At 52.6% G+C, this 21,771-nt stretch overlaps 1 protein-coding gene across 1 annotated transcript in view; it reads left to right on the top strand.

Annotated features, from left to right (window-relative positions):
• The window catches only part of ALK (ALK receptor tyrosine kinase), a 734,717-nt gene that overhangs the window by 681,162 nt on the left and 31,784 nt on the right, over nt 1-21,771 (top strand). The window contains exons 13-19 of the mRNA XM_068966737.1: nt 9,770-9,920; nt 14,180-14,311; nt 15,077-15,221; nt 17,798-17,980; nt 19,180-19,278; nt 19,761-19,913; nt 21,365-21,469. Of these exons, the coding sequence (XP_068822838.1) occupies nt 9,770-9,920; nt 14,180-14,311; nt 15,077-15,221; nt 17,798-17,980; nt 19,180-19,278; nt 19,761-19,913; nt 21,365-21,469 (968 nt within the window). The remainder of the gene's footprint in view (nt 1-9,769; nt 9,921-14,179; nt 14,312-15,076; nt 15,222-17,797; nt 17,981-19,179; nt 19,279-19,760; nt 19,914-21,364; nt 21,470-21,771) is intronic.

Raw genomic sequence — 21,771 nt, 5'->3', positions numbered from 1 at the left:
ATGTCCCCCAGTCAGAATATCCAGGTTGAGGGGTCAGGTGCCTTTTTTCTGGAAGATATTTCCTCCATAGTGACTAGTACTAATCCTTATTTAGTAAGTACAATTCATCTAGTGAGACAAACAGGACACCCAGAAGACAGATGTGATAAAATGTTCTTGAGAATAGGAAGGTTGGGAGCATTCCTTAGGGAGTCCACCTATTCCTGGAAGAGTGTGGCACTCAGCTAGTGTTGTCTGACTGCAGCCTGAGACCTGGCACTATTATTGCTCCAGTCAAGGTCTCTACCTATTGATCAGAGAGGTTAAGGAAAAGAAACTACTACTTCCCAAGCACCTACTGTCTGCCAAGGTGGGGCATCATTGTCTGAGGCTTCCTCGGGGATGCGTACAGGTGAGAACACCCCCACTCTTTGTTTGTAATTAATTTGTATTGGAGTATAGTTCTTTACAGTGTTGTGTTGGTTTCTCCTGTATAGCACAGTGAATCAGCTATACATTTATCTGCTCTTTTTGATTCTTTTCCCATATAGGTCGTTACAGAGTATTGGGTAGAGCTTCCTGTGCTGTATAGCAGGTCCTTGTGTGTGTGTGTGTTAGTCGCTCAGTCGCATCCAACCATTTACAGCCCTGTGGACTGCAGCCCACCAGGATCCTCTATCCATGGAATTCTCCAGGCACGAATACTGGAGTGGGTAGCCATTTCCTCCTCCAGGGAATCTTCCCGACCCAGGGATCAAACCCGAGTCTCCTGCACTGCAGGCGGATTCTTACCATCTAAGCCACCAGGGAAGCCCAGGTTCTTATTAGTTACCTATTTTATATGGTACTGAAAGCCCCCACACACACAAACACGCACACACACACACATACATGCATGCACACGCATGTGCACGCACACACACAGAGATACATGCAGAGATACATGCACGCACGTGTGTGCACGCACATACACACACAGAGAGATGTATGCACGCGTGTGCTCATGCACACACACACACATTGCTGTACTGTCCTGAGCTTCCCTTTCCCCTAGATTTTCGACTTTTTCTGACAAAACAGGAAAGGGGTCCACACCTGCTCTCCTCCTGCTTTGCAAATCTCAGAGAACCGTACTAAGCACCTATTAGGACACTGTGCCTGACACCTAAGTTTGTAGAGGGTACAAGATCCAGTCTCTGCCTCCAAAGGAGCCCCAGCCAATGGTGGACGTAGGAACAAAGCATTTCCGTGTGATGTACCAATGCCCCACCAGAGGTTTACACACCACCCTGCCATCAGAGGCCAGGGAAGGACCTGAGTTCACGGGTGGCTTCCGCAAGGAGACAGAAGCCTGAGTTTCAGTCTTGAAGGTGATGGAGTTGTCTATGAAGAAGAGGGGAGGGCCTTCCTGGTGGAAAGAGCCCCTGGGGGAGCCGGGGACTGCAGGAGCTGAGGCCAGACCTGGCCCTGAGACTGGAGCCTCACCTCCCAGACGCATTGTGCCTGCAGGAGCTGAGGCCAGACCTGGCCCTGAGACTGGAGCCTCACCTCGCAGACGCATTGTGCTGCTTCTGGTGATGGTGTGATGAGGAGAGAAAAAAGCAGGGAGGCAGGGAGAGCAGAGGGAAGAATGTTGAGGTCATCTAGGCCAGTCAAGTGGGGCTAGACGAGGGCAGGGGAAACATGGCAAGAGGGATTGATACGTTTGGGAGGTAGAGTCAGCAAGACTGGAGGACTGAGTGGATGGGGGATAGGGGAGCAGATGATACCAGGAGGACAGTGAGTCAGGGGCTGAGGAAGCCAGGACAGTGAGTGACAGCTCCTGTCCCAAGAAGCCTGACTGGGAAGGACAGGCAAGGATAACAGGGAGGGGGGCACCTGATTTGAGAGGTTTCCCAGTTTGGTTCTGAGTGCCCGTGGGGGTGGGTGACTGAGGTGGGTCAGAGCGCGAGCATGGACTGTGGATCGTGCTTGGGCAAGAATCTCAGCCTCACCGTGAAATGGAGGCACGCGCCCAGCTCTGAGGCCTGGGGGTATTTAGTAGGATTCCATGTGTGACACATCCGTGCTGGGGCAGCCGCACGCCAGAGGTATCGGCCAGCCAGCCTCTCACTCTTCCTGACTTTTTCCCGTCTTCATCCTTCTCTCCCTCCCCCAGCCCACCTGCCTGTCTTGCTTCCTTACTACCTCTCCAGGGCTCCACATCCTTCCCAGCCCTCCTCCCCCAGCTTCCCACACACACACACGCACACACGCACGTATATGCACGCACACACAGATTGTCCACAAAATCATTGGTCTCATTTGTCAAGCCCAGCCCACAGCTCCTGACAGCAGCTCTCACATGGTTCACTTGTTTCTCAGACATAGCGTGCAGGAGGTCCCAGATCGCAGCTGCAGCCAGCCAGGCCCGCCTGCAGACCTGGCCGCAGCTGTTCCTGATGGCCTCTGTCCCTGACACTCATTTCCTCACCTGGCTCCAGAGACCAGCAAGTACAGCTGGATCATACCATCATTCAGATCCACCCGCAGCCATGAAGCACCTACTGCACGCTCGGCTCTGAGCCAGGGAAAGGGTGGGGGTGGTGTCCGCTTGTCTGTCTGGAGCCGCAGACCTTGTAGAGAAGACTGAGCCTCTGGTCTTTACAAAGACTGCAGAGCAGAAAAGTTCAAGAACAGTTCACAATGCCAGGACAGTTCTAGACAAGCGTAGAGCAGAGTCACGGGCATGACTCCTTGCCAGGGTAATTGTGCAGATAGCTATCGCCCTAGACAGCATAGAGCAGGGCAAGTCAGAGTGTGGGCCTGGGGGAGAGGGGGGTGGTGCATGGAGCGAAGATCCATGAGCCCCAGGCAGAATGAAGCTCGGGTTCTACCTCTGATACACCGTGTGACCTCCCCTCTGCTTTAGGGCCTCATCTGTCAAAGGAGGGGTGAGAAGGAGAGGTCACTGAGGTCTCTTCTAGCTCTCATACTCCTGGTCAGGAAGGCGGTAAGGAACACGAATGGACAATAGGTCTTGCTCATCGGTGCAAAACCGGAATGGAACAGGGACAGCCTCTACTCTGACCTGGGTGTCACCTGATGGCTCGCAGGACCCATCTGGGTCATCCGACTATACAACTGAACAGAGACCTCGTGCTGCCAAAGCCCTGCACACATCTAGCATCTCTGAACACACCCAGCATCTCCGCGCTCTCACAGCACCCCAGAGGCTGGATGGATGCACAGGGTGGACCTTCCTGTTCTGATTTCCCAGAGGAGGAAACCAAGCCTCAGAAGATAGAGGGACTTGCTCGAAGTCCAGCGAGGTGTTAAAGGCAGAGCCCCGAGTAGGTGTAGGAGAGAAATGAGGTGTCCCTGCTTTTCCAGGTGGGGTCCCCTCACCCCCTCCCCTCCACCGTCCCTGGCAACCCCGTGCTGCACACCAGCTGTGCTCTCCTTTCAGGCTCCGGCAGGCAGCCACTTTGATTTGCTGCTAATTCTTTATTTAAAAAAGATTCACAACTCAATTACATCAGGTAACAATAGCTCACAGTCAATAATACAAAACGCAAACCCAATAAACATTCATTCTGACCAGGGGACATGGATTTAGATGAAGAAAAACAAAAAAATTACAGCATCAGCTCGTTGAGAACAGTATCCTGTAATTTCCCGTAAATTGGAATCACAGCGAGTCATTTTCCCCACTTGAGTGGCAGGTATATTAATTTGTTGGCATTTGTCAACCATCAAAATAAGCTGTTTACAAGGGATGGGAAGAAAGCTTCAGAGAGTCAGGCTGAGGTTATTATTCTGGCAGGAGATTGTGTAACGTGGTTCATGTGATTCGAGGGTCTTCAGAAGCGCCAGGGCTGGCCTGTACTCCCTGTGGAGGAGGGTCCAGGGTGAAACTGAACGCCTTGACCCCGGCCCCTTGGCCACACCCTACTCCGCCTACTGCTCTACTCTCTGGAATCCGGGGCCTCACCCTGTCCCCCGCTTCTGCCTCCCAGAAGTCACTCCAAGAGAGGAGTGGACAGGCTCACCAGGGGGACCTTAGAACAGTTACCATTTGTTACTCACTAGTTACCCGCCAGGGGCTGAACTAGGCCCCTCAGCATGCGTGCATGCTAAGTTGCTTCAGTCGTGTCCAATTCTTTGCGCCCCCATGGATGGTAGCTTGCCAGGCTCCTCTATCCATGGGATTCTCCAGGCAAGAATACTGGAGTGGGTTGCCATGCCCTCTTTCACAGCATCTTCCCGACCCCAGGGATTGTACCGATGTCTGCTGTGGTCTCCTGTATTGCAGGCAGATTCTTTACCGCTGAGCTACCAGGGAAGCCCCAGGCCCCTTATAAGGGGCATTATCTCACGGAACTCTCACAACAACCTTTCAAGCTAAGTATCATTATCCCTCTCTTATAGAGGAGGAAACTAGAGCTCAGAGAGAGTACCTAACCTGCCCAAGGCCACAAAGCTGGTGAGTAACATGGCCAGAACCAGAAGAGGGAAGCAAGGTGCCTTGAACACAAAAGTCCAGGCGGCTCTGGCTCTCAGGGCGGCCCAAGTGCAAGGCTGGCACCTGAGTGGGGGACGTCTCGCCCAGCTCCTGGCCGTGAGGGACAGAGCTGGATCTAGATCCAGAGCTCCAAAGAACAGCAAGGAGAGACAAGAAGTCCTTCTTCAGTGAACGGTGCATAAAACCAGAAGAAAACAGTAGAAGGGGGAAGACTAGAGATTTCTTTAGGAAAATTGGAAATACCAAGGGAACATTTCATCCAAAGATGGGCACAATAAAAGACAGAAATGGTAGAGATCTAGTAGATGCCGAAGAGATCAAGAAAAGATGGAAAGAATAACTGTACAAAATAACATGGAATAGCCATCCAAAAAAGATCTTAATGATCCAGATTAGTATGAAGGTGTGGTCAGTCACCCAGAGCCAGCCATTCTGGAGAGTGGAGTCAAGTGGACTTTAGGAAGCACTGCTGTTAATAAAGCTAGTGGATGCAATGGAATTCCAGTAGAGCTATTCAAAACCCTAAAGGATGATGCCATCAAGGTGTTACATTCAATATGTCAGCAAATCTGGAAGACCCAGGAGTGGCCACAGGACTGGAAAAGGTCAATCCTCATCCCAGTTCCCTAGAAGGGCAGTACTAAAGAATGTTCTAACCATCGGACAGTTGCCCTCATCTCCCATGCTAATAAGGTCATGCTTAAAATCTTGCACGCTAGGCTTCAGCATTATGCAAACCAAGAACCTTCAGATCTCCAAGCTGGGTTTTGAAAAGGAAGAGGAACCAGAGATCAAATTGCCAGCATTCACTGGATCCTAGAGAAAGCTAGGGAATTCCAGAAAAATATCTACCCCTATTTCATTAACTATGCTAAAGCTTTTGACTGTGTGAATCATAACAAACTGTGGAAAGTTCTTAAAGAAATGGGAATACCAGACCATCTTACCTGTCTCCTGAGAAACTTGTATGCAGGTCAAGAAGCAACAGTTAGAGCCCCATATGGAACAGCTGATTGGTTCAAGATTGAGAAAGGAGTATGACAGGGCTGTCTGCTGTCACCCTGTTTGTTTAACCTATACGCTGAGCACATCATGAGAAATGCCAGGCTGGATGAGTTACAAGCTGGAATCAAGATAGGTGGGAGAAACATCAACAACTTCAGATATGCAGATGATACCACTCTAATGGCAGAAAGCAAAGAGGAACTAAAGAGACTCTTGATGAGGGTGAAGGAGGAGAGTGAAAGAGTTGACTTAAGACTACATATTAAAAAAAGTAAGATCATGGCATCCAGTCCCATTACTTCATGGCAAATAGAAGGGGAGGAAGTGGAAGTAATGACAGATTTCCTCTTCTTGGGCTCTAAAATCACTGTGGATGGTGACTGCAGCCATGAAATCAGAAGACAACAGCATGTTGAAAAGCAGAGACATTACTCTGCCGACAAAGGTCCTTATAGTTGAGGCTGTGGTCTTCCCAGGGGTCACATATGGTTGTGAAGGCTGCTGCTGCTGCTGCTAAGTCACTTCAGTCGTGTCTGACTCTGTGCTACCCTATGGACAGCAGCCCACCAAGCTCCTCTGTCCACAGGATTCTCTAAGCAAGAATACTGGAGTGGGTTGCTATTTCCTTCTCCCTCAAGAAGGCTGAGCATTGAAGAACTGATGCTTTTGAACTGTGGTGTTGGAGAAGACTCTTGAGAGTCCCTTGGACTGCAAGGAGATCAAACCAGTCAATCCTAAAGGAAATCAGTCCTGAATATTCACTGGAAGGACTGATGCTGAAGCTGAAGCTCCAATATTTGGCCACCTGATGCGAAGAGATGACTTATTAGAAAAGACCCTGATGCTGGGAAAAATTGAAGGCAGGAGGAGAAGGGGTCGACAGAGGATGAGATGGTTGGATGGCATCACCGACTGAATGGACATGAGTTTGAGCAAAGTTCCAGGAGATAGTGAAGGACAGGAAAGGCTGGCGTGCACAGTCCATGGAGTCACAGAGATGGACACGACTGGGCAGCTGAACAACAGCAACAACTGTCTGCACCAGCCTGTGCTTTTTTCACTGTGGTATAGCTACCTGGAAGAGATGGGCCTTGTAGTAGCTAGAAGCTTCCAAGGGAGTGAAGCTCAGTGGTGGAATTTCAGGCCTCACCAGACTGACCAGAGAGGCACTATCCCCTACAAGTGGTCCAAGCAGGTAGCTGCCAGTTCCCCGTGTCTAAATGTTAGTCCAGGTGAAAATGTGGGGCTGAGGCCATCACACAGGAAAGCAAAGACCAGCTGCTGACACCTGGGTGCCAAGCTCCCCAGTCTCCCCAGCCCAGAGTCCCCCAACTTTGCACTTGGCAGCAGTTTGCCGTCTTTTCAAATCCACTACTTACCCTCATGAGGGCAGGGGTCCTTGTCCTCGTTTCTTCCTTGGCTAGGGGAAGCTGAGACTCCGAGAGTTTAACCAAGTTGTCCCAAGTCACACAGCCAACAGAGTGCCCAGATATGACTCAGAACTCAGGGCTTTTTCCATCTACCTCTCTGCCAAGAACTAGGTCAAGACCCAGATGGGGCTGGAGTTCAGACTTGGTTGGGAGCAGGAGAAATAGGAAAGAAGGCTTGAGGGCTGGGGGGAAGTGTCAGGAGCAAACAACATCTAAAATATAATGCTTTGGCTAAATTTAAACATGTGAGAGAGTTCAGAATGATTCATAATACATGCAGATTGATGCAAATGACTATGCAAACGAGGCAGAAAGGAGGAGAAGGGTACAGCTCACCTCTCAGCCATAGCAGGAGTGGGCAGGGCAAGGACTCCCTCTTGGGCAGCAGTCTTCCAAGCGAACCTCACCTTCAAAACCACTTTCTGAGGCAACGTGCCAACGGCCCTGGGGCGGCAAGCTGGACAGATGAGGCAGGTACACGTCCACGTCAGTATCTCCACACTCGACCAGGTCTCTGAAACGCCCACCACCCCCACCCCCCGGCCCTAGTCTGCCTTCTCTGAGCTAAATGATTCTGCTGCTTTCCTTTCACCAATGAGCCTGCCTTTATCCTCAGCCTTTTAATCATCCTCATCACCACTCTGTTTCTAATGGGTTGGGAGCGAGGGTTTGGCAGACAATCTGAGTGAGTCAGGATGGGCCAGTAGCTTCTCAGACCATATAACCCGCAGCAGCGTGCTGGAGGGCAGATGGCCTCCATGAGGGGAAGTGTAGAGCTTTGGACCAGGGTTTGCTTGGTCCAGTGAATCCCTCTGTTCCTTGGTTTCCTCATCTGTCCTGTGTATGGCTATTGGCTGTTGGATTCGGGGGTTGGGGGGGATGCCATATGCATTCACGTCTAGCACATGGTCAGGAATTGGCCCTACTTCTCTCTGCAGACCTCCCAGCCCCCTCTTCCCTACCCCAGCCCCCTGACTTTTCTCCCTCTTCATTTCTGCTCACACAAGCCTGACTGCTACCCTCCACCTCTTTCTGCTTGTCTGAGAGTCCTACCCATCCCTCATCTCCATCACAAAGCAGACCTCAAATGCACACCCCGCACCCGCCCCCCCCCACAAAAGCAGCCAGGGCCCCCAGCGCTGCTGCCGCCTTGCCTTGCCTGTCACAGTCGTCTGCCCCTCCTGGGCCTGGGGAACCTGACAGCCCCGATTTGCGCAGAGAGCCGCCGCTTTCTCGGGGCTTTCTCCCCATTATCTCCTCCTGACGTTGCCCCTCCCCATGCCCCTGTATGTTTGGAGAGGAATAAATGGTTCTTCCTCGACAAGGGAAGAATCTGGGACCCTGAGCGGACACACAGCAAGGAAATGGTCCACTGGGCTTGGAAGCCCAGAGCCCTTTGGTGCTTCCACTTTGCCTCCACAGTCTCAGCACTCCCACAGGGAGATTTCTCTGGTCATAACTCTATCTCCCCAGTTTCTTTGTAAGCCCCTCGAGGGCCTGGAGCCCATCTCCCATCTCCTTTTAGGCACATGCCCTACACCAATATGCAACGAGCTCTCAGGGGAGCTGGCCCTGGAGACAGAATGATGGGCTCAACTCTCCTTCACTCTCTACGGAGATCTTGGTTTCTCAACTGCCACGTCAGCCATCAGCTGGCCCTCCAGCCTTGTCTCTGCAGAACAGGCCTGAGTTCTGCCTTAGGACAGCCCCCAGGAGCCCCCTCCCATGCTGGGAACACAGGACATTTCCTAGAATTAAAGGTGGAGAAGCCATCACATGTACACGTGAACAAAATCACCTTGCAGCTCTCCCTTGAGGCTTTTCATAAAGGACCTTGGATCTGAATATGCAGGGACTCGAAAGCCCCCAGACCCCTCTTCCTGGTAGCCAGTCTCTGGGGAGGTACGTGTAGTGGACACAGGAACTGTCTCCATGGCACACTGCTCTTCTCATACGGTTCACCAGTTGCGTTCTTTGTCCCCCATCCTTGCTTGACTTCATCTCAACAGCCTCAGAGGCAGCAGGAATACCCCTGCATCCCCACGCCCTGGTTTTATTTTCATCACGATTGCTTGCTTGTTATCTGCACACACATGGCTCCAGAAGGAGTTACTGGCGAGATGGGAATAAACAGTCTGTGCTCGTAAACACCACTCTCCTCAGTCATTCCATGTGGGACTCCTTGTGTCTAGAGCCCGTGGGGAGACTTTAAAACTTCGTACCAAGTCAATTACTGCTACTCCCATCAGTAAGAATAATAATAAATACTCAGTGAGTGCTTCTTATGTGCCAGCCACAATTCTGAGACGTGACCTCATTGCTTTAACCTTCACCACACACACGGGCTAGAAGGTAGGTTTTTCTCGTCCCCATTTTATAGATGAGGAGCAGGAAAGTTCAAAAACACTTTATAGATGAAGAACAGGAAAGTTGCTTCTCTAAGGTGGACCGCATGAGTCCTTTGATCTTGGACAGGGAGAGAAATCCATAATAGGAGACCCCAGGTATTTGGGACACCATCACTGCAACACCCCACCTTAATGCAGACTCTCCCTGTCTTCTCTTCTCTGTCTCCCCTGTCCCTCCTCCCTTTCCTTCTCTTGTACCCCTTACTAGTTCTTTATCCTCCTAGCTCTGTGAATGACGCGATTTCCTGTCCCTTTCTGAACTTGACAGCCCTCTCCTGACAGTAGACAGAGGACCCGCCTTGCTGACCTCATGGGCTGATGCAGGGGACAGCCCTCCAGCACGAGGGCAGTGTGCTCGGCCTGCTGGGAGCCGTGGGGTGGGCAGGAAGGGAGTCGGTCCTCACACCCCATGATAGGAGCCCATGTGCTCTGTCCTGTTGCAGCATCTCCGGCTATGGGGCGGCTGGCGGAAAAGGTGGGAAGAATACCATGATGCGGTCCCACGGCGTGTCTGTGCTGGGCATCTTCAACCTGGAGAAGGATGACACGCTGTACATCCTGGTCGGGCAGCAAGGGGAAGACGCCTGCCCCAGCGTAAGTACCCAGAGCGGGAGTTTCTCTTCTACCTTCCCCAGGACCCAGGCAGGTCTCTCAGGGACACCAACGCCAGACACGCCCTATCAGGGAGCTCTCGTTCAAAAATGGCAGGACTCACCCCTTGTTCTGCCTGCAAATGCTCCTCCCTTTCCAGGGCCATTTGGGTGCCTGAGAAAGTGGGTGGTGTGGCTTTGGGCACTGCACATCCATATGGAGATGGAGGCTGAGGCATGGGTTCCATGAGCAGTCCTTAAAACTGAAGTCCTGAGTTCTGCTGAAATGGGCAAATGGTTGTTTCTGTCAGCACAAGTGTGAGTCAAAGCCCCCTTTCTAAGCTTTCTTGCAAGGGCATAAGTTTTTTTTAGCCATATCATAAAACAGGAAAATGCCAGACCAAACATGTCTTATTCAGCTCGAAATCACAGACTCATAGCCAAAATATATATATATAAAACCACAGAAAAAGTTCTGAAGGACACTCCATAATATCTGATATTGTTAGAAAAAGAATGCATTCACATATTATTTGTGTGATTAATTTTTTTAAGTTTTTTAAAGCATGGAATCAGGGCTGGAATATCATGTAATCCACTTCCTTCCACCCCCATTTCACAGATGAGAAAGTGGAGACGACGGAGGTGAAAGGATTTGTCCAGAGTCAGTCATAATGCTCACAGAGACTCTGCCTCCTCTTTCTGATGCCCCGAATGTGCTGGGGCTTCAGTTTTCACCCCCTTTCTCCCTTTTCCTCTTATAGCACACCACCCAACAAGCTAGACTGTCATCCTCTCCAGCCCGAGACAGCCCTTCCTTCTGGTGTCTGATCCCACTGGCGTGTCCAGCTGTCAAACACAGAGCGCTCCAAGGGCAGCACTTAAGAAAGCCAGTAGTGATCTAAGGTGGCCAGCAGGGGGAGACAGTGGGAACTAACAAAGCTGCAGCCCTGCCTCTCGCCTGTGCTGGGGGCGGCAAGAACCCTCAGTGCTGGCTGTTCCGCAGGGGAACTCAGCACTCCACAGGGCGAGTCTCCACACTGGGCAGGCCACACCCTCATCTGATGGTGAACTTCTGCACCGGGTGAGGCCGGGGCAGGGATCCAGCTTCTGGGACCCAGGACACAGGGCTCCTTCTCCAGAAATTTATTCAAGAGCAGATTTGGAAGACCGAAGTGGTAACAAAGGTGACGCGTTCCATTCCACAAAATAACCTCAGGGCTCCTAAGAATCGGGTGTCAGGCTGGCAGCCAGGGGTAAAGTACGGCGTCCCACCCCCAACCCCACACGAAGCAGCAGGAGTAAGCTTCACAGGTGCAGCCTTGTGCCTGAGAAACTCCTGGACCCTTTTATTTAGCAGCTATAATCAAGACTTCCAACCTGATATAATATATTAAGTCATTAAATTACAAGCTGCTGTAATTTTCACAGGAATTTATTGAGTGCTAATGTAATTCTTTCATCTAAGCAAAAAGATTGCATTGACTTCTGCAAGGGACTTTTACTTGATTGGATCGTAATCAGTTATGTCTTTTCACAAGACTTCGTCCTTCTTTTTTAATTCAGTTGTAATCTACTTGTTCCTCTGAATTGCTGCATTTTATCATTTTATTAATCAATCTGAAAGTGTTAGTCACTCAGACGCATCTGACTCTTTGCGACCCCATAGTCTGTCATGGAATTCTCCAGACAAGAATACTAGAGAGGTTTGCCATTCCCTTCTCCAGGGGACCTTCCTGATCCAGGGATCGAACCCAGGTCTCCTGCATTACAGGCAGATTCTTCACTGTCTGAGCCACCAGGGAAGCCCCATTAATCAATCTGCTTGCTCTTAGACTTTGAGGATGTGCAGAGCAAGTTTCAGAGAAGCCAGCGACAGAGGGCAGCCCCCTCTGCTGATCAGGCTGGGCATAGCATGGGCATGGGGAAAGGAATTTGTCTTCCCAGTAGGTCCAGACCTCTGCTCCCCCCAGGGGCCCATTTGAGTAAGGGAGAAAACCTTTCACAAGCACCACCTCAATCTCTGGTCCTCCCTAGGCTGAAAAATGGTGTGTAGAGAGGATCTTCTAGAGAATGAAGTGGACCCTAAGAATTAAACTGCAGGTTTGGCAATTCTGCTGGTGCTGTGTGCCAGCAGAATTCTTCCTGTGTGCCTGGCCAACCAGAGCCTGGAATGGGCTCCAGCTGCTGGAACCCCGCCTCCCATCCCCCACACACATTCCTCAGTCCCGGTCCTGTGCCCTGCAGGTTGTTTAGCAGCATCGCTGGCCTCTACACCCTGTTTAGCAGCATCCCTGGCCAGTATCATCCATCAGAAATTACAATCAAAAATGCCCCCAGACATTTCCAAACATCTCCAGGACAGCAAAACCATCGGTCTAAAAGTCAGTTCCCACCACTCCCATCACTCTCAAGGCAAAAACTGTGAAGGGTGAGCCCACACTCACCCAGCTCCCAAGTCTTTCAAATGTATTCAGGACCTCGCGGAAGTCAGAAAAAGAAGGCAAATCATGAAAAAGTGATCTCATCCAAATGCTGCTGTGGGCCCAGCAAGCTGCAGAGTGAGACTCAAATCAAGGGTACACCTGACCCAGGGCAGTGAGGCATGGCCATGAGTCCGGGCTCTAGGAAACCAAAAGGCCATTCTTTGGCCCAGTTGCTTCTTCCGGCGATCTCCAGCCATCCGCAGGTTCTGCTCAGGAGAAGAGGGCCTCCCAGGGAGTGGGGGCCCCCACTGCTGCCGGACAGAGGACAGGAGGAAAAGGAGCGGGACAGAGGGACGGACCTTCTTAGCACCCTGGGCAGCTCCCCAATTTACGGAGGAGGCAGATCCAGGCAGGGGCCAGCAAATCTCCAGTCAGGAAGCTAGACTGGACCCTGAACTCTGCTCTGCTCTGCCCGGCTGGCAGCACACATTTCCATCCCCTGTCCCTGGCTCTGCCCACAGGGAATGCCCCCAGCATCTCAGGGCCTCTCCCAGGTGGCAGTTAGCAGGGTTTCCTTCCAGCAGACTCCATGCCACTCTGGCCTCACGCCGGCCCTGACCAGCACTGCACGTACATAAGAGAAATGTCAGCTGTCTACAATAGCAAATCACAGCCTTTCAACCACACTAAATCCACTCTAGAAAATATCAAATTATTTCCATCATTAAATCCAAAATGCCATAAAACAAATTGCATCTCAGCTATTTATCTGGAAATTTCTCTAGTACTCATTCCCGGCACCCCTGAGTGCTTTAGCATAAGGAGTGGCTCGAGATGAATTGCCATGTCCACTGGCTGGTTACCCAGCCACATTTGATGAAAATTTGATGTTTTATTGGCCTTTTTTCTATTAAGTGAAAGAAAATTCGTTTTCCCCTGAGGTCAGACCGATGTGTGGTGAGTTCATCTCAGCCGCCGTGACCTACAAGGATAATGGCTCTTCTTGAAACCCTGCCCTCTTTGTTCAGGAATTACAGGATTCTGGGTCACAGGAATTTCCAGCATGTCCCCAGAGACTCCCAGATGCCTAGGCCTGCATCAAGTGGAATAAAATCCAAGTTTGGTACCCACTGTTTTTTTTTTTTCCTCTTTACATGATGCTTCAAACTGCAGCTTCTCAAGAAACCTCAACGGCTTCTCGCTGCTTAGAGAATGAAGCGCAGCCCCCTCTCTGTGTTTGAGGCCTCTGGACACGATCTGACTGTTTGGTTTAGTCCCCTCTACCCACTCCCATTTGGACTCCCTCCAGCCCTGTCTTAGCTCCTGGGGCCTTTGTCATCCCCTCTTCAGAATCCACAGGGTCCTAACAAGTCGTCCTGGATCACCTCTCTGTCCTAAGATGGATTTTTCTGAGCTGAAGAAACTCCTTACACTTTTCCCCCAAATACCCCCACTTAGCACCTTCCCTCTGAGTTCCTGCTGATCTCCTCCCCTGCAATGTCATAACTTTCCCTCATTCTCAGTGTTTAAAAAGCTCCGCATCTTGCAAGGTCCAACTGAATGCCACCTACCCCAGGCAGTCCTCCATGCTCAGCAGTCCAGCAGCAAAGCCTCACTCCGCCTCCTCAACTTCCCATTCATTTTCTGTCTAAGAGGTCCCTGTGGTCCTTCTCCAATATTTTCCAGAGTGACAGTTATCCATGTGTATTTTTTGTCTCCTCAACTCAACCATAAGCCATCTGAGAGATGGTCAGACCATATCTTTTAGCATAGAAGTTCTGTCTGCTGGGAGGCGGAGGACCTTGGGCACAAACCTGAGATGTTTTTGTTTCTCCAGGCAAACCGATTAATCCAGAAAGTCTGCATTGGAGAAAACAACGTGATAGAAGAGGAAATCCGCGTGAACAAAAGCGTGCACGAGTGGGCAGGAGGGGGCGGAGGAGGGGGAGGAGCCACCTACGTGTTTAAGGTGAGGTCTGTGCGCCGTTCCCCAGGGCAGGGGCCTTCTCTGCATCCTGGCTTTGAGTCCTCAGGACAGACCAAGGAACCACGCACCTTGGGTGCTCTTAGCTCCATTTAAAGTTGAGGAAGCGGAGACCCATAGGGATATAAGGTTCCCTGTCTGTCCAGGAAAGGGCAGGCCCTTCTCGTGCTGATGTCCCAGCCTGGTTTCACTAGGCAGGCCTTCATCATCTTGCTTCAGAGCCCCAGAGGGTCCCACTGTGCCCTCCTGTGTCCTCAGGTGGACTTTTCTGATACATCGAAGATAGACAAAGATTTCCTGTTGGGTCCTCCTGCAGGGCCAGCGGTTCTGAGGGCTTAATCTTGAAGTTGTGGGGTCAAAGCAGAGAGCCCTGTGTGCAGAGGAAGGAGAGAAGAGAGACCTGCCCTGAGCACCAGCTCCCAGATCCCTGAGGCTCGAGAAGCGCTTCAGGAAAGGGGCGGTCTAAACAGCCCCAAAGACTGATCCTTGCCTCCCAGTGTTCATAGACATTTAAATCTCCTGATGCTTTTGCTTCATTTACTAACTCGGACTGATACAGGAGCTGGGGGTTGGAGGGGACAGAAGAGCTCATGGGCTCTTGTAACATGAGATGGGAGCCCTCAGACCACCAAGATGTCACCCACTGCCCAGCAGACACTCAGACATGTTTAAGCATTTAAATGGCTCAGAGGTCTCTGGGGTGGGAGCCCTGCTCAGCTTCTCAGTCTCTGAATGTCTCTCCCCTGGCAGATGAAAGATGGCGTGCCAGTGCCTCTGATCATTGCGGCCGGTGGTGGTGGCAGGGCCTATGGGGCCAAGACAGACACGTTCCACCCAGAGAGACTGGAGAATAACTCCTCAGTCCTAGGGCTGAACGGCAATTCTGGAGCTGCAGGTAAATCTCTGCAAGCCCAGCCTCTCCCAGAATGGTCCCCGAGGACTGTGTGAGCTTCACCTTGACTGGGCACCATCACACACCTGTGGGCATCTTAGTCATGGGCCCTTGAGATGCTGGGAGCTCTGGATATTGGTACTGGCATCAAAAAAGGAAAGACAGGTCACACCTTGGGGATCCAGAGGCCACCTTGCTGGTATGGGGTTTGGACTTGCAGAAGGTCATTGACAAAATGAGGCAGGAGGCAGCGTTCTGACTGCCAACCCAACCCTCCCTGGGATTTATCAGATGCAGCTAGATGTGAGCAGATGGAAGAAATCTGAGCAGGGTCGGCCTCCCAGGTCCCTGTGGTTTGCTTGTACTTCCAGGCCCTGGGCTGCCAGCTCACACGCTTCTCACATGGAAAGAAAATCTCTGTCCATGGTAGGGCTGTCTGCCTCCTTAGTGAGAGCCAGTCACACAGAGATGGGGGACAGACTCTGAAGGAGATGTGAATTCCCTGATTCCTCTGAAGTCAACCATCCATCTTTGTGTGTTCTTTTCTCCACACTCAGACCGAGGGAGGATTTTTAAGGCATTTAGAGATTTGAGCTTAATTAAAATAAATACTCAAACTTTCTCTTCAACTGAGAGATGGCTAGAGAAAGAGGAAGGGGAAACAGTCGTAGTGTCCACAGCGAGGAATTACCCCAGTGATATATACAGCACCCCTTATGTCAGTCAGCATTTAATAAATTACAAAACATTTCCGCATCTATCATGCATGTTCTTTTCAAAACAGTCCTGTAGGGTTTTCCAAACATATTATTTTCATTTTACAGAAGTGTCAAGAAGCTCATTGAACGTTGTAGGGGTTTTTTCCCCTCAGGATGACCAAACAGTTTCATACTTAATCCATTTTTTAAAACGTTGTTGATGATGTGTTTTTACTTTCACGACCATTGTTTTCTTTTCCACACATTTGCCTGAAGGCTGGGATGTGCAGAATGCAAGGGTAGGGTGCTGGGGGCAGGGGAAGGGGGGCAGGCTTGGTTTCAGGCCCATCTCATCCTGATTTATTTATTAAGTTCATGGCCCCACGTAGCCACCAGAGCCCGCTTCCCGCTAATGAAGCTGAGGGGGCCTTCCCTCCACCACGTGACTTGGACAACAGCCTTGACGGGCCCACACCCACTCTCTGGCTGGCAGAGGGAGGCCAGATTCTTGAAGTCCTGCCACTTCCAGAACTGGCAGATGGTCCCCATGACTTGCCCAGGGCTCTGGTTTTCCCTGTTCTAGACACAAGCTTATTCGTGACCTTGACCTAATTTCCTAAAACCCGTCTCCCTCTTGCTAGCACCAGAGTCAGCCCTGTCTGCAGCTTCCCCCCAGCTACACGTCCCTCTGCTGCCCCCTCTGGGTCCAGAAGAACCTTGGCCAGGAGTTCTCCGAAGAACTGAGACGCGTCCAGGCAGATTAACCCTTACGGTCCCAGCAGACCCAGGCACTGTTGTTTCTCTAGGTTCCCGCCCCCGACCTTCTGCTGGAGCATAAAGGGTTTTGGAGTCTCTGGGAGTAGACTGCCTCATGAAATGTCATATGAAACAACAGGGGGAGACAAAGTGGGGATCCTGGAGTTTCAAGGACTTCGGGAGAGATGTATTGCTGTCTGCCTATGGCCTTAAGATAAAGTTGCACTCAAGCTAGCTCTGTACAGACCCTTTGCAAGAGTTCAGAGCAGGCCCAGGCGTACAGAAGCACAGCTCCAGCTGCTGCCCTTGTAGCCAGAGCATCACCGCCTCTGCCTCCAGCCCTCTTTGCTCTTGACCTTAGAGCAACTTAGACGCCGCTGGCAAGACCCTGCCTGGGCTTCGGGGTGTGAGGCCTTCTGCATGTGTGAGTGTCTCACAGATGCCCAACGATCCCTCCCCTTGGTGGTTTATAAAACATCTCACACACTCCCTTTCTCCTTTGATCCTAACGTCCACCCCATAAGGTGAGTCTCCTTATCTCCAAGTTACAGGTGAGGAAACCAAGGCTCAGACCAGGGAAGCTCTTGCCTAGTAAACAGTTATATCCCTTTGGGTTATGTGGTGCCTAATCCAGGATTGCTGCTAGGAATTTCACTTCTGCGATCTTGGTGGGGTATTGACAGCTGGTCCTTGTTCTTGTTGGGATGAGAAGTAGTTAACGATATGAAAGCCAGGAGCTTCAAGAGTTGGCAGGCCCAGAGGGAAGGCAGAGGAACAGATTTAGTCGCCATGCCGCCTGCTTCCCCCCACCACCCCCATCCCTTAATGAGCACAGTTTGGGCTTTTGAGCCAGAGGCCTGACAGGAAACAGGGGTACACAGCCCACTTCCATCTGGACATGCACAGCTGTGGCCAGAGCAGGTCTCCCTCCAGCAAAGGGCAGATGCCTGGTTTTTTAGCCGTGGACTCTGAAGGCCCCAGGCCCCACTGAAGACAAACCCCCTGGGCGCTGGATAGGGACAAGCACCCCTGGAAAACACCGAGCCCTGCATTCGTTGCCAGACCCAGCAGCCACCCTAACCAGCCGGAATCCTCTCTTAAGCGTTTCTCTGTCTCTGCCTACAGGTGGTGGAGGTGGCTGGAGTGATAACACTTCCTTGCTCTGGTCTGGAAAGTCTTTGCTGGAAGGTGCCACCGGAGGACATTCCTGCCCCCAGGCCATGAAGAAGTGGGGGTGGGAGACAAGAGGGGGTTTCGGAGGGGGTGGAGGGGGGTGCTCCTCCGGTGGAGGAGGCGGAGGATATATAGGTAAAGATGATTCGTGTTCAAGGTGTCACTCCCTCCCCTCTTAGTCCTAGGCACCTCCCTCCCCTGTCCTCTCCCCAGCCCTCGCCTGCCCGCCCCCGGCCCACCCCACGTGTGGACTGTGATGTGACCATGCACGCCTTCCTCCCAGCCGGCCAAACGAGCCAGAGGTAGGGTGCTGGCTCCCGAGCCAGCATCCTGCCTCGAGGTTTCGGCAGGACAGCATCAAGATCCCAGTGACTCTTGATCTCCCCCAAAGCTGATGATAAAGGGGCCTTGGCTTCCCAGACTCCTCTCTGAGCCACCCCCAAGGATGCATGAGAACCCTGGAGGCCAGACTCCTCCCTTTGGATGGCCTGGCCACAGTCCTTGCCAAGCCAGCTCCCCGAGGGCCTGGTTTGCACTTTCTGGCCTCAGGGACTCCCTACTCTCCCTTCCCTACCCCAGCCCACCAGCTTCCAGAAGGGGCACTATTCCCCATGCTGATGGGGGCTACTCCTGAGAGCAGCCATGGGCAATCCCAGCCCAGCCCTTCAGCACGCAGCTGGCCCCTGGCCCTGGCTCTCCTCTGGGCTTCGGAGCAGAGTAAAAGAGCCTTCTGAAGCTGAGAGGCTGGGAGATGATGGCTCCAGTACCCCCCAGATTAGGACACGATGCATGCACGTGCTGTGATGTGCTGTCTGTGTTTTGCTTTAAGGCTGTGTGTAAGATGCTTGTGTTAACCAGATGCTCTTCTTTTCCAAGCCCTGGGCGGGTGGGAGGAGCCCAAGGTGGGGAGCCCAAAGATAACCCAAGCCCTGCTGAAAGGAGGGACAGGAGCCTAAAGGCACAGGGGCCCATCCCCCTGCCCCAACCCTCACCGGATGGGACAGGAGAGCCACCCCCAGGCAGAGGGGCCAAGGGGCCAACCCAGCCTGGGGAGACTAGAACTTTTCTGACTCTTGATCACATGGACTGCTTCCTGGGAGAGCCCAGCAGAGCAGCAGAGGAGACCGTGGCCCTGGAGGAGACAGTGGCCCGCACACCCAGCAGCTACTGAACCGAGCCCCAGCTGCATCCTGTGTGCCGTGAGCTCCCTTCCCTCCCACCGCCCCGCCCTCAAGGCCCCTCCCCGACCCCGCCGCTCACCCCGCTGATGCGCACGTGTGTCCAGACTCAGGCACCCACCTCTCTGCGTTAAACTCTTCTCTGGTTTGCCACAGGTGGCAACGCAGCCTCAAACAATGACCCCGAGATGGACGGGGAGGACGGGGTTTCCTTCATCAATCCGCTGGGCATCCTGTACACCCCAGCTTTAAAAGGTACCCCCTCTGCCAAGTAGCAGAGCCTGCTTCCCTGGGCTCTCTCCCAGTGCTCCCTCCCTCCCAGCTGAAACCCCAGGGCTACTCAGGAAGTCCAGGACTCACAGGTGTGATCGTGGGTCCCTTGCAGGCAAGTCTTCCTAGTGGTCGCCTCACCAAGTTTTCTGGCAATCAGGATGCGTGATCTGATACGTTCACAAAAGACTGACTCCAGGCAGGTCAGCCCTAGGTGAATGCAACAGTAATGGGCCCTGTGCCTGTGGCAGCCAATCTAAGGGTCCTTAGTGTGGACCCTCCCGCCTGCCTACAGGTCCTCTGAGTTTCGCTCACCAGATGCATCAGGGACTCACCTGCACAGGCGGTGCTTCCAGTGGCAGTGGGATGTAGGAAGAGGGACCGGCAGCTGGAGATGAAGCACAGAGCCCAGGGGTGGGGTGCAGGGTGGCCTCCACCTGAGGCTGACCCTTTCTCCTTGTCACCAGTGATGGAGGGCCACGGGGAAGTGAACATTAAGCATTACCTAAACTGCAGCCACTGCGAGGTAGACGAGTGCCACATGGACCCCGAGAGCCACAAAATCATCTGCTTCTGCGACCACGGGACCGTGCTGGCTGAGGACGGCGTCTCCTGCATTGGTAAGGGGCTGGGCGGTGGGCGGGCACAGAGCTTGAGCCACAGCTAGTTTCCATGGCTCTGGGACACCTCAGACGCAGCTTTGTAAACTTCCTGACACTGCTGTCTGTCTGCCCCCAGCATGGGTGCTCGGACGACAGGCAAAGGGACCTGTGTGCGAAAGGTGGGTCATGGCTTGGGAAGGAGTCATAAGTCACCTGGTCCCACCACTAGCCCAGGATGCGACCCCCACATCCCCACCAAGGGGCCAGCTCATCTCCACCAGACACCCCAGCACCAAGGACCTCAGTACTCCTAAGACACAGGGTCTCCCGTTGGGGAGTTACGGAGCCAGACCCATTCTCCTCCCGACTTCCACCCCTCGGCTTCCTGCTTGTAGTGGCCCTTTACGGCGTCTGAAGAGCATGCTGCCTTCCTCCTCCTCAAGTCTCCTCCAGATTAAATAGCCCGTTTATTTCCATCCAGTCTATGGGACATGAGTCTATATCTCTTTCCCATCCTGTTGTTGCAGTTGTCCACGTCCCTTTTGAAATGCTGTGTCCAGGACCAGGCTCGGTGCCTGGTGTGGTCAGTACCATCACACACCCAGCTCTCCCTCCCACGCGCTGGGCCCAGTGCTCTCGTGGATAGAGCATCAATTCAGCCTCGAATCTAACTGACAGGCATACTCTATCTTTGGGTCAAACTGAGTTTGTAGTCACCTAAGGCCCCTGATGGCTTCCCTGGTGGCTCAGAGGGTAAAGCGTCTGCCTGCAATGTGGGAGACCCAGGTTCGATCCCTGGATCAGGAAGATCCCCTGGAGAAGGAAATGGCAACCCACTCCAGTATTTTTGCCTGGAGAATCCCATGGATGGAGGAGCCTAGTAGGCTATACAGTCCATGGAGTCACAAAGAGTCAGCACGACTGAGCGACTTCACTCACTCACTAAGGCACCTGAGGGGCTTCCCAGGTGGTGCTAGTGGTAAAGAACCCACCTGCCAGTGCAGGAGACATAAGAGATGTGGGTTCGATCCCTGGGTCAGGAAGATCCCCTGGAGGAGGGCATGGCAACCCACTCCAGGATTCTTGCCTGGAGAATCCCGTGGATGGAGGAGCCTGGTGGGCTGCAGTCCATAGGGTCGCACAGAGTCAGACACGACTAAAGCAACTTCACACGCACACACAGGGCGCCTGAACCGCTTCTACAGCCCCTGTTGGCTCACTTTCCATCCTCATCCTGTCATGTGCAGTTGATGTTTCAGATCAGTGTCAAGATTGTGATATTTATCCCTGTTACATAGTGCCTCTCCACAAAAGCTGTTAAAAGTTGTAAAACCAGGATGAAACTGCCCTCATCCTCCAAGAAGGCTGGCGGTCTGTGGGTCCGGGGCTGGGAAGGGTCTTTCTGACGTGGGGGCAGCTCAGAGGAGAATCAATGTGGTCATTCGTGCCCCGTGGGGACTGTCTTCCAGTGTCGCCCACCCCAGAGCCCCACCTGCCACTCTCGCTGATTCTGTCCGTCGTGACCTCTGCCCTGGTAGCCGCCCTCGTCCTGGCTTTCTCCGGCATCATGATCGGTGAGTGTCCCAGAGCCCCAGCACTTCCAGAGCAGGGCAGGGAAGGAAGATCTGGCAGAACAGAATGGCATCTTAGGCTGTGCCTTCTCAGGCTGAAGGGTCATTCTGGGCGGCGGTAATGAGGGCAGCCCAAGCCAAAGCAGAAGCCCCTCTCCTTCTGTCTCCAGCACACTCCTGGCTCCTAGGAGCCCCGATTCTGAACCTCAGCCCCATGTAGAGCCTGCTGGCTGCTCAGGGAGGGGTCTTCTCAGAGGAGAACACCATGGCTAAAGCTTACCACCGCCCCCCACCCCCAGCCTCCT

Source organism: Capricornis sumatraensis, chromosome 1, assembly GCF_032405125.1.
Source record: "Capricornis sumatraensis isolate serow.1 chromosome 1, serow.2, whole genome shotgun sequence".
NCBI classification, from domain to species: Eukaryota; Metazoa; Chordata; class Mammalia; order Artiodactyla; family Bovidae; genus Capricornis; species Capricornis sumatraensis.
Note: the sequence above shows the minus strand (reverse complement) of the source record. Positions and strands in the feature narration are given on the sequence as shown.